A 16,061-nucleotide genomic window follows, 5' to 3' on the forward strand; every position below is an offset into this window, starting at 1 on the left:
ATTGACTATATTTTCAAAGAGTATGTATATATATATATATATATATATATATATATATATATATATATATATATTAAAAATAAAATATATATCAGAAATTCTTTATTAATCCCAGAGGGGAAATTAATATATATATATATGATTTTGTACCTTTTAAAATATAAATAATATAATTTTATATAAATAAAAAATACTTATATATAATATATAATATATATATATATATATATATATATATATATATATATATATATATATATATATGTGTATATATATATTTTTTTTATATATGTATGTGTATATATATATTTTATATATATATATATATATATATATATATATATATATATATATATATATATTAAAAATAAAATATATATCAGAAATACTTTATTAATCCCAGAGGGGAAATTAATATATATATATATATATATATATATATATATATATATATATATATATATATATATATATATGTATATATATATATATATATATATATGTATATATATATATGATTTTGTACCTTTTAAAAAAAACGACAATAAAAAATACTTTATGAAAAACAATATATATACAACTAACAATATATATATACAACTAATGATTAAATAGATTAAATAATCTATATATATATGTATATATATATATATATGATTTTGTACCTTTTAAAAAAAACGACAATAAAAAATACTTTATGAAAAACAATATATATACAACTAACAATATATATATACAACTAATGATTAAATAGATTAAATAATCTAACTGCTTTTGTTAACATTGACTGTCTAAATAGGTAAAAGAACTATGATATATATTTTTTTTAAGTAAAAGACAACATATTAAACATTAACATTGACTGTCTAAATAGGTAAAATAAATATATATATATATATTTTTAAGTGAAAGACAACATATAACATTAACATTGACTGTCTAAATAGGTAAAATAAATATGATATATTTTTTTTAAACATTTTTTTATATATTTTTTTAGGAAAAAGACAACATATTAAAGATGAAAGAAGCACCTTTCTTATTATATCCAAAGTCTTGAACAGTGAAAGATATAAAAACAAAAACAGACTGACAACATGAAGTGAAGACAAATGGCAAAAATCCTCAAATGTAAAAAAGCCACTTTTTCAATAAAGAAAATGGAGACAAAAAGCTCAATTTTATGAGCGCAAACAAACATGGTTGATGAATGAAGTGAAAAAATATATTCTGATCAACAACATGAACCCTTTTTTTCTTTTGCTCCAATAGAACATATCATCCAATAATGAAACATGATTTAAACCGGCGCTACAAGCAGACAACAGTCGTTCATTAAAGTGCACAACGTGAATGATAGAACAACATTTGGCTTCCTGCTGTAGTCTAACGATGAAGGTGAAGACCTAATACCTGAATGCAGGGACAAACTCCAGCTTTCTTTTGACCTGAAGCCTCTGCTGGTCATCGCCCGCCGTCCCCTGTACAACAGTCACATGCGGACATAACATTAGGTACAATCCAGAGGTTTTAAAAAATGTGCATTTACAAAGATAACAACCGCTCAAATTTTATTAAAATTGTGCAAAGTAGAGCGTAAACTATCTAAACTTTCCTTGCCCATGGAATATAAAAAAAAATGTAAATTGAATATAATGTACCAGCCTGTTTGATGGTATAAATCTATAGTGTAAAGTCTATTTTTTAGGGCTGTAAAAATAACGAGTTAACTCATGATTAATCACAGAAAAATGGTCACATTAATCATGTACAGTACAGGCCAAAAGTTTGGACACACCTTCTCATTTCAATGTGTTTTCTTTATTTTCATGACTATTTACATTGTAGATTGTCACTGAAGGCATCAAAACTATGAATGAACACATCTGGAGTTATGTACTTAACAAATAAAAAGGTGAAATAACTTAAAAACATGTTTTATATTCTAGTTTCTTCAAAATAGCCACCCTTTGCTCTGATTACTGCTTTGCACACTCTTGGCATTCTCTCCACGAGCTTCAAGAAGTAGTCACCTGAAATGGTTTTCCAACAGTCTTGAAGGAGTTAGGTCATGGAGAGAATGCCAAGAGTGTGCAAAGCAGTAATCAGAGCACAGGGTGTCTATTTTGAAAGAACTAGAATATAAAACATTGTTGACAGTTATTTTTTTTTGTTAATTACATAACTCCACATGTGTTCATTCATAGTTTTGATGCCTTCAGTGACAATCTACAATGTAAATAGTCATGAAAATAAAAGAAAACACATTGAATGAGAAGGTATTTCCAAACTTTTGGCCTGTGCGTATATGTTGTAAAACGTTGTAAAATGTTTATTTACATATCTTTTTTCTCAAACGGCGTCTGTAACATGGCAGTAAAACGGCTTATGAAACAAAACAGAAGGCATCGTAATGGACCCATTAGCTGCGGAAGGTAGCTCTCCAGTCAACTAAACAGATTTCTACATTTTTATATATATATATATATATATATATATATATATATATATTCACATCGACGTCCCACTGGGGTGAGTTTTTCCTTGCCCTTATGTGGGCTTTGTACCGAGGATGTCGTTATGGCTTGTGCAGCCCTTTGAGACACTTGTGATTTAGGGCTATATAAATAAACGATTGATTGATTGATTGATTGATATATAAATGATAAATGGGTTGTACTTGTATAGCGCTTTTCTACCTTCAAGGTACTCAAAGCGCTTTGACACTACTTCCACATTTACCCATTCACACACACATTCACACACTGATGGAGGGAGCTGCCATGCAAGGCGCTAACCAGCACCCATCAGGAGCAAGGGTGAAGTGTCTTGCTCAGGACACAACGGACATGACGAGGTTGGTACTAGGTGGGGATTGAACCAGGGACCCTCGGGTCGCGCACGGCCATTCTTCCACTGCGCCACGCCGTCCCCATATATATATATATATATATATATATATATATATGGTATATATATATATACGGTATATATATATATATATATATATATATATATATATATATATATATATATATATATATATATATATATGGGATGTTCCAAATAAGTGTTTGATGAGCATTCCTCAACTTTCTCAGTCTTTTTTGCCACTTGTGCCAGCATTTTTGAAACATGTTGCAGGGATCAAATTCCAAATGAGCTAATATTTGCAAAAAAATAAAAGTTTTCCAGTTTGAACGTTAAATATTGAATATAAGTTGAAAAGGATTTGCGAATCATTGTATTCTGGTTTTATTTACCATTTACACAACGTGCCAACTTCACTGGTTTTGGGTTTTGGTTGCTCGTGTGTAGACTTGAACCTTTTAACGGAACAATTAACCAGAAAAGTGAATCCAAATGTTGCCACGTTTCCTTTGACTGCAACTAATTTACCCTACGGTCGGGTGGCACCAATTTTCTATCAGTTTTTTTAAATGGCTCCAAAACGAACGTCGCCCAACCGTTTACTTTAAAGAGTCGTTCAAAATGTTTGACTCGTTTGTGAAAAAAAGTCACTTCTCGATGGAAACGATGCAGATGTGAAGGAGAAAGTGACACTTTTCATCACAAATACGCGAGAATCGGCGCGCGCCAAATGGTAAACTAATGGCAGAAAGGTAGGGAGGGAGGTATTAGCCCTCTTTTTTTTCCCACCAGTCACACACTTCCGGCCTTCACAATAACAAAACTGCGCTGCCTAATGTTTTTTGTTAGGTCAACCTCCACTGGTGGTTACTGTACCTCCCTCCTGCTTCTTTGCTCCCTGTATTTCCGACGGAACATCACGCTGCGCTCCGCTGTGGAAAGAGCGATGCAAGGCTGGAAGACGATGCCGGGGTCGATGGTGCTGGACAAGGACCTGGATGGAGCAGCAGAGCAGGCAAGGCGTCAAGCTTTTTGTCAGGGTATGCAATAACGTTATCAGTTTAAGATCCTAACCCAGGGATCAAACAATAGAAAAATACACCATACATTGGCATGAAACTAGCAAATCTTGTGAATGATAAAAAAGTTATTTAAAAAAATAACGCAAACATTATAGATTTAACTCCACCAAAAAATAAAAATAAAAAAAAGTCTACTGACTCCAATACAAAAATTACTTCAAATTTTTGGAATACAAAAACTTCCAGCAAAGGAAAAATAAAAAATAAATTTAAATTATCGGAATAAAAAAAAGAAATGCCAAAAAATACCTACAATTTATCAGAATTTAAAAAAATTATTAAAGCAAGAAAATAACACAATTTAACTGAATATTTTAAAAAAATGAATGCAAAAAATACAATTCATCAAAATAGAAAAATTATTTCATTTAAAAAAAGAGCACAATTTATCAGAATATTTTAAAAAATGAATGCAAAAAATACCGATAAATGATTAGAATTAAAAAAATGTTATCAAAGCACAAAAATAGCACAATTTATCAGAATAATTTTTGTAAATTAATGCAAAAAATAAAATTTATCGAATTAGAAAAATAATTTACGCAAAAAAAAAAAAAGAGCATAATATATCAGAAAATGAATGCCAAAAATAATACAATTCATCAAATTACAAAAAAAAATTTAAATTCAATTTATCAGAACAGAAAAATAATTTTAGCAAAAAGAAAATAGCACAATTTATCGGAATATAAAAAAAATCAATGCCAAAAAATACCTATAATTGATCAGAATTTAAAAAAATAATTAAAGCAAAAAAATATCAGTTTAACTGAATTTTTGTTTAAATAATGCAAATTTAATTTGAAAAAAAAGTACAATTTATCGCAAAAAAATAAATAAATCAATGCAAAAAATACCTATAAATGCTTAGAATTTTTTAAAACAAAGTACAAAAATAGCTCAATTTATCAGAACATTTTTGGTAAATTAATTCAAAAAATACAATTTATCGAAATAAAAAAATAATTTAAGCTAAAAAAAATAGCACAATTTATCAGAAAATGAATGCCAAAAATAATAAAATTCATCAAAATACATTTTTCTTAAATGCAATTTATCAGAATAGAAAAATAATTTTAGCAAAAAAAATAGCACAATTTATCAGAATATTAAAAAAAATGAAGGCAAAAAATACCTATAAATGATTAGAATTTAAAAACAAATTAAAGCAAAAAAATAGTCAAGTTTATCAGAATATTTTTGGTAAATTATTGCAAAAAATACAATTTATCGAAATAGAAAAATAATTCAAGCTAAAAGAGCACAATTTATAAGAAAATTAATGCCAAAAATAATACAATTTATCAAAATACAAAAAAAAATGTTTAATTGCAATTTATCAGAATAGAAAAATAATTTTAGAAGAAAAAAAGAGCACAATTTATCGTAATATAAAAAAATGAATGCACAAAATACATATAAATGATTAGAATTTAAAAAAATAATCAAAGCACAAAAATAGCCCAATTTATCAGAATTATTTTTTTTAATTAATGCAAAAAATACAATTTATCGAAATATAAAAATAATTTAAGCTAAAAAAAGAGCACAATTTATCAGAAAATGAATGCCAAAAATAATTAAATGTATCAAAATACTTTTTTTTTTAAATGCAATTAATCAGAATAGAAAAATTATTTTAGCAAAAAAAAATTGCACAATTTATCGGAATATTTTAAAAAAATGAAGGCAAAAAAATACCTATAATTGATCAGAATTTAAAAAATAATAATAATTAAAGCAAAAAAATAGCAGTTTAACTTAATATTTTCTTTTAAATGAATGCAAAAATTAAAATGTATCGAAATAAAAAAATCATTTCATTTAAAAAGAGCACAATTTATCGGAATATAAAAAGATAAAATCCATAAAATACCTATAAATGATTAGAATTTAAAAAAAGCACAAAAATAGCACAGTTTAACTGAATATTTAAAAAAAAATATGAATGAAAAAAATAAAATTTATCGAAATAGAAAAATAATTTCATTTAAAAAAAATAAAATTTATCGGAATATTAAAACAAATTAATGCAAAAAAAATACCTATACATGATTAGAATTTAAAAACAAATTAAAGCACAAAAATAGTCAAATTTATCAGAATATTTTTGTAAATTAATGCAAAAAATACAATTTATCAAAATAGAAAAATAATTTAAACTAAAAAAGACCACAATTCATCAGAAAATAAATGCAAAAAATAATACAAGTTATCGGAATATAAAAACATATAATACCACAAAATACAGTGTATCAGATTAGAAAAAATAGAATAAAAATGCAATTTATCAGAATAATAAAAAAAGAAAAACAAAAAAACATGTTGCTTGGATTCCACTCTTTATTACACAGAAGCAATTAAAAGACAGCAAAGAAAAAAGTATATTGTACATCGGAGAAAGAAAAGCAGTTCATACAAAATATTTACACAACTGGCAATGCACAGCATGTTCAGTATCTTGTTTTTTTCTTTCTTTTGATAAACAAAAATAAATAGCCTCATTTTTCTTTTCTTTACACAGGAACAAGGCGGAGGAGAAAAAGAACACAGTGAATATACAATAAAGTACGCATTAGATCACGCAGCGTGTTTTCTTTTTCCTTTTTTAAAAAGTCATTCATAGAAAAAAAGAAAACACTGGCACGTCGTAGCAGGCGAGCGTCCTCGTCAGGCCCAGGCTGCAGGTTCTCCGTGTGCAAAGTCCACGCCGAGCGTTGCAAAAGTCCCAATTAGGTTCTAACGAAGGTCGTTGGATTGAGATACACTTCGGCCGTGCAAAAGCCTTAGTCCACCATAGGTACCGTTTCTAAGGACCGTGCAGGACCAGAGTCACTTCAGATATTTTGCGATTATATCATTTCCTCATGAAGTTATGTGTTTAAACTGAATACAGTGCTAATACTAAATAAACCACATGCTTATCAGCCATGTTTTTTTTGTTTGTTTACTTTTAACTTAAGTCAGATATGGGATATTTTCTTATATGAATGTTTGAATTTGCTTTACTTTTCAAAATAAAAGGGTCATTAAAAAGAGCAAACCTAACGGCGGACGAAGACTTTTGCACGCGGTGAATTGCGATGAATATTTACGATGTACTCAGTTCGGAATGTGACGTCTTTGCAAGTCGGCCACTTCCCACGAGCATTTCATGAGATCCTTTACACTGAAGACTGCGCTGCTACTTCCTGTTACATCACGTCTTGACCATAAAAACAACTTTAAAACGGCTGCTTTCGCTTTCGCCAACCCGCCTTTGAATATCGATCTATCGTTACTTGTCGTAGGTAGGATGGCGTATTTAAATCCGAGCACAAGATTCAGATCTTCGTTCAGATTATGTCGACGTTTTATTTTAGGGTGATGTCCCACTCTGCCCTTTTTACCTTCTCTCACATCAATATTGCTCTTCAATAATCTCTTGGCACATGAACACACACTCTTTCTCTCTCTCACACACACACACACTAGTGCTGATGTCTTACTGTGTGTATAAATAGGAGGCAACTGAACGTTAGCAGGTGAGATAAGGAACACCATGACGCCAAGGGACAGAGTGGCTGAAGAAATACTTACAAAGTGCTCGGCTTCTTCCCTGGACTTTCACTCTCTGACTCATCTATAAACTCCTCAGCTCCTTCTATCTTCACGCTTCTATTCTCACTCTGTCCGTCAGCTCTGGCCTCACCGCTCTGGACCTGGACGTGGTTGGTCCTCCCGGACTCCAGCTCCACGAACACGCTCTTGTCCCGGGGAACGTGCACCGTGCTCGCCGCCTGCCGCGGCTGGAAAGTCGAAGGCAGCACGCCTTGGTTCTGCCTGGCGGAGAAGAAGCTCAAGACGGGGCTCGTCACGGGCGCCTTTGCGGCCGGGTCTGCAGACCAGGAGAAGAGGGGTCTGCTGCTGGCTCTTGCGGGGGACCAAAAAGGGGCTAAGGTGGAAGGTCTGAGGTCAGTGGCTTTCCCTTGATGAGTAAATGCCGCTGATGGACTCCCTGTCCTGTGTTTGGGCGAGCTGATATGAAATGGAGTTCGACTGAAATTCTTGGGATCAATGATGGGGAGTCCAAAACTCTGGCGCCACTTGACTGACTCGGCGTAAGACCGATCCATGGTAGCTCCAGAAAGGCTCTTAACTCTCTCCGTTTGTTGGGTGGACACCTGGCTGATCGACTGCCTCGGCTCGGATCTTGCCGACCCTGCCCCATCCGCCGCCTCCAAAGTGCGTGATTGTGGACCATCGGCGGGGTTCTTCTGAGGCATAGATTTGTCCTGATGTGCTTCAGTGAAAGGGGAGGGTTGACCCAAAATACTTTTTATGGGAATTTCAGCCAGCTGATTTTCCTGCTTAATGTCTAGACGAAATGAAGCAGTGCCATTCCTCGGTATCTCTTCATCCTTTGTGGTCTCTGAGACCTTCTCCGCCTTCTCAGCGAGGAACTTTCTGATCTCCTGCTCGATGCTGTCGTCACTGTTCACCGAGCTGCTGTCCTCTTTTATCTGGAGAGTGTCTTTGTCCCTTGGAGTGTCTACTGGACCTTTGCCGGTTTGCTTAGTTCCCGCCTTTTTAACCAATCCAGGCTTGTGCTTCAAGTCGCTCTTCCTCTTGTCAGCCCTTTTCATAGCACCGATCTTGGATGGAGGATCGGGTTTGGCCTTTTTCGTAAGCGGGGCTCGCAGCAGTTCCGTTTCCTTTGGGCGCTTCATTGCGTTGCGCTCTGACTTGGTCTTTCTCTTTGTCTTCTTCGTCTTGAGGAGGTCTTTTATCGCCGTGTCGAGGTCTTCGTCACTATCCAGTGAACTGCTCTTGTCTCCACTATGTTTGTCCAATGATTGTGTTGGACTTCCTTGGGAGAAAAGCAGCGGGCTCAACTCCTCCCTATGGAGCTCTAAAGGCTTACTTGATGAGTCTCGTTCTGCGTTTTCATCCACCGCCGTCGTGAGGGCGATCCGGCAGATTTCGTCCTTGCGTTTCCGTCTGTGCGTTAAGGACAATCTGGAAGGTTTCTTTAGAAGTACATTGTGTTTTTCCGCCATTGTCTCCGGCTCGTCTCGAGGCGCAGAGCATTCGGGTGACTGTTTGACCAACTGCGCCTTCTGCTCGAGGAATTTCATAATTTCCTGCTCGATGCCGTCTTCACTGTCGATGGAGCTGTCGTGGCTTTCTTCCTCTGGAGTTGCATGCGAAGATCCCGCCGGGATGCAGTTACCGGCGCTGGGATGAGACACGAAGGCTGCGGGCATGACCGTTTTGGAGATGTCCAGGATGGCTTCGGCACACATGAGCTCGGCGGTGGTATTGGCTTTCGGGAGCGCCGATGTAGCTTGGTCTTTAAAGCCATCGACTCTGAATGACAGCAGACCGTTGCCTTTGCTTCTCTGGCCGACATCAAGCGAGCTCTTGAAGACCGTCGAAGATGGCAATTCTACGGACTTCACCACCTTCTCCGCTCTTTTCTTTTTCTTTTTGAGTTTGTGCTTTTTTGCGATTTCAGTGCTAGCGTTTGTTATATCCTTCCTGTCAGGAAAGGACGTCTTTTCTTTGAGCTGCTCCAGCTGGTAGCTGCGAATAGCCTCCTCGATGCCGTCATCGCTAGAAGAGTCTGACTCTTCCACGAGTGGTTTGAAGGCTTCGCCTCTCATCTGCTGCTGCATTCTCTCCAGCTGGTACCTCTGAATGGCCTCCTCGATGCCGTCGTCACTGCTGCTGGAGTCGTCAGAAAGATTCTCCACTTTGACTTGGCATGCCGGACTGTTTGGGGTGAGGAGACTGGCTTCCTGATCTCGAAGCATGACCTTGTGTTTGATGTACTTCTTCAAGGGGACGCCTGCCAAGGGGGCTTGGGCGACACTTTTGGAGAAGTGGCTGCTCATGACGGAAAAGGAATCGCTTTCGGACTTGACTTTGACAACCTCAGGAATAGTTTGTGTCTGTCTAGACGACAGTTCCATCTTGCATTTGTGGCCATCCTTCTCCTTCAGGTATTCCAGTATTGCCTCCTCGATTCCTTTGTCCACAGAATCATCACTGTCGGTGTCACTGCTCTTGTCACTGTCCTGGATCGGGGTTAGAACACCAGTCGAATGGCTTTTGGACTTGGCTGCCGCAAAAGAACCCGCAGCAGATTTACAGTTCTGAGGAGGACCGTCCTGCCTCGAAAGCGCATTTTCCTCAGTCTCATCGCCCATCTCCAGTGAGGAGTGTGAGCTCCTCAGGCTCTCAATGATCATCTGGACCTTGTTCGAGATAGGAGAACCCCTGGTGGACAACTCGGCGTCCGAGTCATTGAAGCAGACGGGAAGGCTAAATCCCCCGGGTGGGCCGCATGGTCTCCATTCTGTGCGAGGCGCGGCGACAGTCGGTACAGTCATCAAGTACATTCTAGTGAAGTAAGGGGAGATGGGTGACCATCGGAGTTCTGCTACATCCTTCTGTGGTCACATCGTTGAATCTATGAAAGAAACAGTACCAGACACATTTTAACTTTGATTACCAACACATTGCGGCGACTTCATAGACGGACTTTGTGACAATTGGGACTTTTTATTACCAACATACGCAGAGCTAGCGCTATGGGATATGGACAAAAATATTTAGCTCATTTGATATCCAAAAAACGCTATACATCACAAACATTTTATACACAAAGACAATAAAAAGTATTGTTAGCACCAGCCTGGGTTGCGTGATAGAGATGATACACGATATAAATTTGGTAGAACTTTCAATACGATCGTCATATTGCGATAATGCACGTTGATGACTCATTCTAGCCGTGTTTGCAAATTTGACAGCGATTAGTGAACGACCACACCCTCAAAGCAATTTGGCGTCCTATGTCCCTCCACAGTGCAACTACAGAGCCACGTTTAAGTCACGAATCCTCGCCGCCATGACGGCCGATAGTATACGTTTCTTACAAATATCACCGCAGGAGCACCAGGAATAGCTAAACATTCCACACTACACATCATAGGAAGATATGCTAATCGCAAGCTAGAGCTCTTGAATGTAAACAAGGTGGGCGATTTGATAAAAATAGACAGTAATGATACCAAATAGTAAGTATTTTTGGTTGTTTTTGTTTAGTTTGCGGTTTGTTTTTCAGTAGCGTCAGTATTTTGTCGCATTTTAACACCGGCTATGTACTGTCCATCATGTCGCCTCTTCAAGTGGTAGAAAAGATGTCAGGTTCAAACATCGATGACATCTATTAAAACAGACAAGAAGCAAGGAAATAAACAGAGACATGATTCAATTTGGCTCAATTTGAGGAGAGACGCGTCGACTGTACCCTCTGTACAGTCTTCCACCACGCTCTCTCCTCAAATTGAGCCAAATTGAATCCTGTCTCTGTTTATTTCCTTGCTTCTTGTCTGTTTTAATAGATGTCATCGATGTTGTAACCTGACAAAAGGTAAGACGTGTTGGTTATCTTTTCACAGTATTAGCCTACCGTTGTTCGGTCCGTTCCAGTGACATTTGACTTTTCCCTTGTTTAGGCACCAATTCCTTCAGGTTTTGTTGGTTTAGCTTACATTGTTGACATCCATGCTCCCACCGGCTCGTTTCACGTCCTTCAAGTGACGTAAAAATGCTACCGCCAAGCAGCCTCGTTGCTACAGTTACATTAGCCCAGATGTCAAATTACAATGCAAACAAAGAGTTATATCATACAATAGACATTTTGATGTTGTATTACCCCTCAACCCTATTGCTAAATGTTTTACACCTTATCTATGTGAAACGATTTATATACTTTTTAAATCAAACTTGAATTTAATTTGCTGCATGAATTGCCATCACATTCTTATCAGTCAAGTATGAAGCCACTGGGATGAGAATCAGCACCTCCAAGTCCGAGTCCATGGTTCTCGCCCGAATAAAGGGTGGACTGCCCCAAGTGGAGAAGTTCAAGAACCTAGGAGTCTTGTTCACGAGTGAGTGAAGAGTGGATCGTGAGATCGACTGGCGGATCGGTGCGGCGTCTTCAGTAATGCGGACGCTGTATCGATCTGTTGTGGTGAAGAAGGAGCTGAGCCGGAAGGCAAAGCTCTCAATTTACCGGTCGATCTACGTTCCCATCCTCACCTATGGTCATGAGCTTTGGGTTATGACCGAAAGGACAAGATCACGGGTACAAGCGGCCAAAATTAGTTTCCTCCGCCGGGTGGCGGGTCTCTCCCTTAGAGATAGGGTGAGAAGCTCTGTCATCCGGGGAGAGCTCCTCCACATGGAGAGGAGCCAGATGAGGTGGTTCGGGCATCTGGTCAGGATGCCACCCGAACGCCTCCCTAAGGAGGTGTTTCGGGCACGTCCGACCGGTAGGAGGCCACGGGGAAGACCCAGGACACGTTGGGAAGACTATGTCTCCCGGCTGGCCTGGGAACGCCTCGAGATCCCCCGGGAAGAGCTGGACGAAGTGGCTGGGGAGAGGGAAGTCTGGGCTTCCCTGCTTAAGCTGCTGTCCCCGCGACCCGACCTCGGATAAGCGGAAGAAGATGGATAGATTCTTATCAGTGACAGAGCAGGAAGGGGATAGGGATACATCGGCAGTAAAATTTGTAATTCTTTAAGTGACACAAATAAGTCCGCCTAAACATTTTAAAACCATGAACGTATATGTACCACATACTGTAGAAGCAAAATAAGCAATTTACTGCATTGTTTGTGTTGCCTATTAACACGGTATTTAAGAATCCTACATGATTCCTTGGTTTAATCCTGGTGGTGTTTTTGTCACCTTTTGGGGCTATAGGCAGTGTTTTGTTGCACTGAATATGTTGGATTGCCACAGGGGTGTCCAAACTGTTTCCACTGAGGGCCATGAAAGGATGTGGAGGGCATTTTGATAGGTTTCACTTTCAAAACCAGTACAATATATACATTTTTTTTTTCACAGAACTATAAAATGCAATTTCGGTACAGAATTTGGGTGAATGCTGAGGAGCCAAGGCCGAACTGTAATGCTAACAGTTAGCATGCTGGCCAGATAGCATCAAATAACAAAAAATATGAGCAACAATAGCTCAAAAAAGCCAACATGTTAACAGTACTATGCAAAAAAAAAAAAAAAAAAATAGCATGTTTACATTTAGCATTAATAGACAATGTAGTGTATACTTGTTAGATTAGCTGAATAAAATAGCATTCTAATGTTAGCATGCTAAAATGCTAACTGTAACATGCGTCAAATACCAAAATATTAATCTAAGGTGTGTACCTGAAATGTTTTATTTATTTATTTATTTATGGTAGCATGCATCAAGTACCAAAATGTTACTAAAAAGGCGCATAACTACACAATTAGCTATAAAAAAAAGATAGCATACTAACCTTAAAAAATAGCTACAGGACGCAAATGGCCCCCGGGGCTGCACTTTGGACACCCTAGGTTAGGGGTGTCAAACGTACGGCCCCGGGGGCCGGATCAGGCCGGCGAACAGGTTTTATCCGGCCCATTTGCTAAGTATAAAAATTAGCCAACATTTTTCGATGAAAGAAACTGCTGTTCTAAATGTGTCCACTAGATGTCGCAATAGCAATTCTTTGTATCTTTGTAGATGGTACATATGTAAAAAAAAAATTATGAGCACCAGTCGAGGAAAATGAGCAAACTACATAAATAACATCATTGACTGCACTTAAATGTAGAGTATATGTAGAATATATTTATATATTATATTATTTATAATTATTATTGTCTATTGTGAGCGAACTGTGGTGCTGAATTTCCCCCAGGGATCAATAAAGTACTTTCTATCTTTCTAATTTGATTTTGATATTTTTTTTTTTATCTTGATAGATTGAAAATTAACACATTTATTCATAAAGTATAAATAACGACAACGATAGAATAATATTAACCGCAACATGTACGTGTAAAATAAATAAAAAACAACATTATGATTTGTACATTTTCAGAATGTGCTTGTTCTATTTTTAAACAAAGAAAACAATCTGAAGTTGTCTTTATTTTTAAGTTATCGTGCTGTGATTTTACCACTCCGGCCCACTTGGGAGTAGATTTTTCTCCATGTGGCCCTCCATCTAAAATGAGTTTGACATCCATGCCCTAGGTTAAAGCTTTCTATGCTGAATGGTTATTGATTAGATTTATGTAAACATAGATATATTTGTATACATTTTTTAAAAATCTAAAATTTCTTCCATTATGTGAGTGAATGCAACCATACTGGATGCTAATGTGGCACCGAGGCTGCGAGGTTCATCCTCCCACCCAGCCGGCAAGGAGGCTCCTTGAGCAGGCTATCTCAAGCACATAACCCCGTCTGGAAGCCACAAACCTAAAAAAATTCAATAATCTCTTCCGCCATTAGTGGCAAAATGGGGTTAAAACCAGACAACAGGCGAAAAATGAGCCCACCTCCGTGTCACATTCATGACCGACTACAGCGAGCAGAAATGACCGGAAACCAACTGCACCAAGCGGCTGTGGCTCCTCCAAGACGCCCCGTGGAAAAGGCGAATAAAAGAAGCAGATATCTTACAACTTTTGGTTCATGTTGAGATATAAAGTTCCCAAAGAAAACGTCCATGTCGTTTAAACAGGTAGTGTTTTGCGTGAGTGTTTTCCCGGCTGCCACGGTAGCAAACCCCCGCGCTCCCCGTCACCCTCTGGCGGCGCCGAGTGCTCGGCTGCTCGGCGTGCGGTGCTACGACACGCCGCAGAGCGACCATGTTGGTGCGGACCGCGGTCTTCCGCAAAACGACGGCGTCGGACGCCTAAACGCGAGTCAACACCGGCCAACTCGGGTTAGAAAAAATACTGATTAATACGCTTCACGGTGTGAGAAACGTGTCTTGTGGCGTGGAGCAGCGAACGCTTGGCGGGGGAGGTGAAGGCGGTGACTTGAAAGGGGCGAGCGGGCCTCCCGGCTGCCGCAGCCCCGGCATTTTCTCCGGCTTTGTACTGAGCCACGATGCACACCCACGACCTCGGCGTAGAGCCGCAAAACGGCAAAGTCGGAACTCACCTTGGTAAAAAAAATGAAGCAAAACAAGAAGCCGGTTGCTCCGGTGCGGAACGCCACGGTGGGGAGATTTCAGTGGCCGTCTTTCAGCTCACACGCACCGGTCGAGTCCAACTGGCGGGCGGGCGGGCAGGCTTCCTTAAAGGCGGCTGCTGCTTGGCTACAGCCGAGTGGACACTTTCAAACATGGCTACACTTGTTTTCCACCGGAAGATGGCTTGTTATGTTTATTTCATAGTAATGAATCATCCATTTAATATGGAATATGAAATATATAGTCAATTAAACATTAGATTAAAAAAAGTTTTCCCCTAATTATGTAGTTAAATAAAGTGTTTTCAGTCAGAATGTTTGAGTATTTTGAGTAAACAATCACATATTTTATTGGAAACTTTTAATATTCTGTATTAATTCAAATGAATAGAAAATACACCCAATTTTTAAAGCTGCTTAGTTCTTGTATTTTTTTTATTTTTATTTATTTTTTTACAAAAAATATGATTGTTGTTATTGCCTTTGTAGTAGTAGTGTTCAAGTGCACTGATCAGATGTGTAGTTCATATTTAGTCCAAAGCAGGGGTGTCATCATAACCAAAGTGCGGACCGGGGGCCATTTTTTGGCCTGGAGCTAGTTTTTATTGGTCCCAATTATGTAGTTAAATAAAGTGTTTTCAGTCAGAATGTTTGAGCATTTTGAGTAGACAATCTCATATTTTATTGGAAACTTGTAATATTCTGTATTAATTCAAATGAATAGAAAATACACCCAATTTTTAAAGCTGCGTAGTTCTTGTATTTTTATTTTTATTTTTTACAAAAAATATGATTGTTGTTATTGCCTTTGTAGTAGTAGTGTTCAAGTGCACTGATCAGATGTGTAGTTCATATTTGGTCCAAAGCAGGGGTGTCATCATAACCAAAGTGCGGACCGGGGGCCATTTTTTGGCCTGTAGCTAGTTTTTATTGGTCCCAATTATGTAGTTAAATAAAGTGTTTTCAGTTAGAATGTTTGAGTATTTTGAGTAAACAATCACATATTTTATTGGAAACTTGTAATATTCTGTATTAATTCAAATGAATAGAAAATACACCCAATTTTTAAAGCTGCGTA

The 16,061-nt window shown here is 37.4% G+C and overlaps 1 protein-coding gene across 1 annotated transcript; it reads right to left on the reverse strand.

Moving 5' to 3' along the window:
- Positions 1-1,031: 1,031 nt before the first annotated feature.
- ppp1r26 (protein phosphatase 1, regulatory subunit 26) lies at positions 1,032-15,202 on the reverse strand. The gene is made up of 4 exons (XM_061966496.2): positions 14,954-15,202; positions 7,533-10,407; positions 3,748-3,865; positions 1,032-1,481 (listed from the first exon to the last, which is right to left on the reverse strand). The coding sequence occupies exons 2-4, from the start codon at positions 10,334-10,336 to the stop codon at positions 1,407-1,409; spliced, it is 2,997 nt and encodes a 998-aa protein (XP_061822480.1). The 5' UTR covers positions 10,337-10,407; positions 14,954-15,202; the 3' UTR covers positions 1,032-1,406.
- Between the last annotated feature and the right edge of the window lie 859 nt (positions 15,203-16,061).

Source organism: Nerophis lumbriciformis, linkage group LG11, assembly GCF_033978685.3.
Source record: "Nerophis lumbriciformis linkage group LG11, RoL_Nlum_v2.1, whole genome shotgun sequence".
NCBI classification, from domain to species: Eukaryota; Metazoa; Chordata; class Actinopteri; order Syngnathiformes; family Syngnathidae; genus Nerophis; species Nerophis lumbriciformis.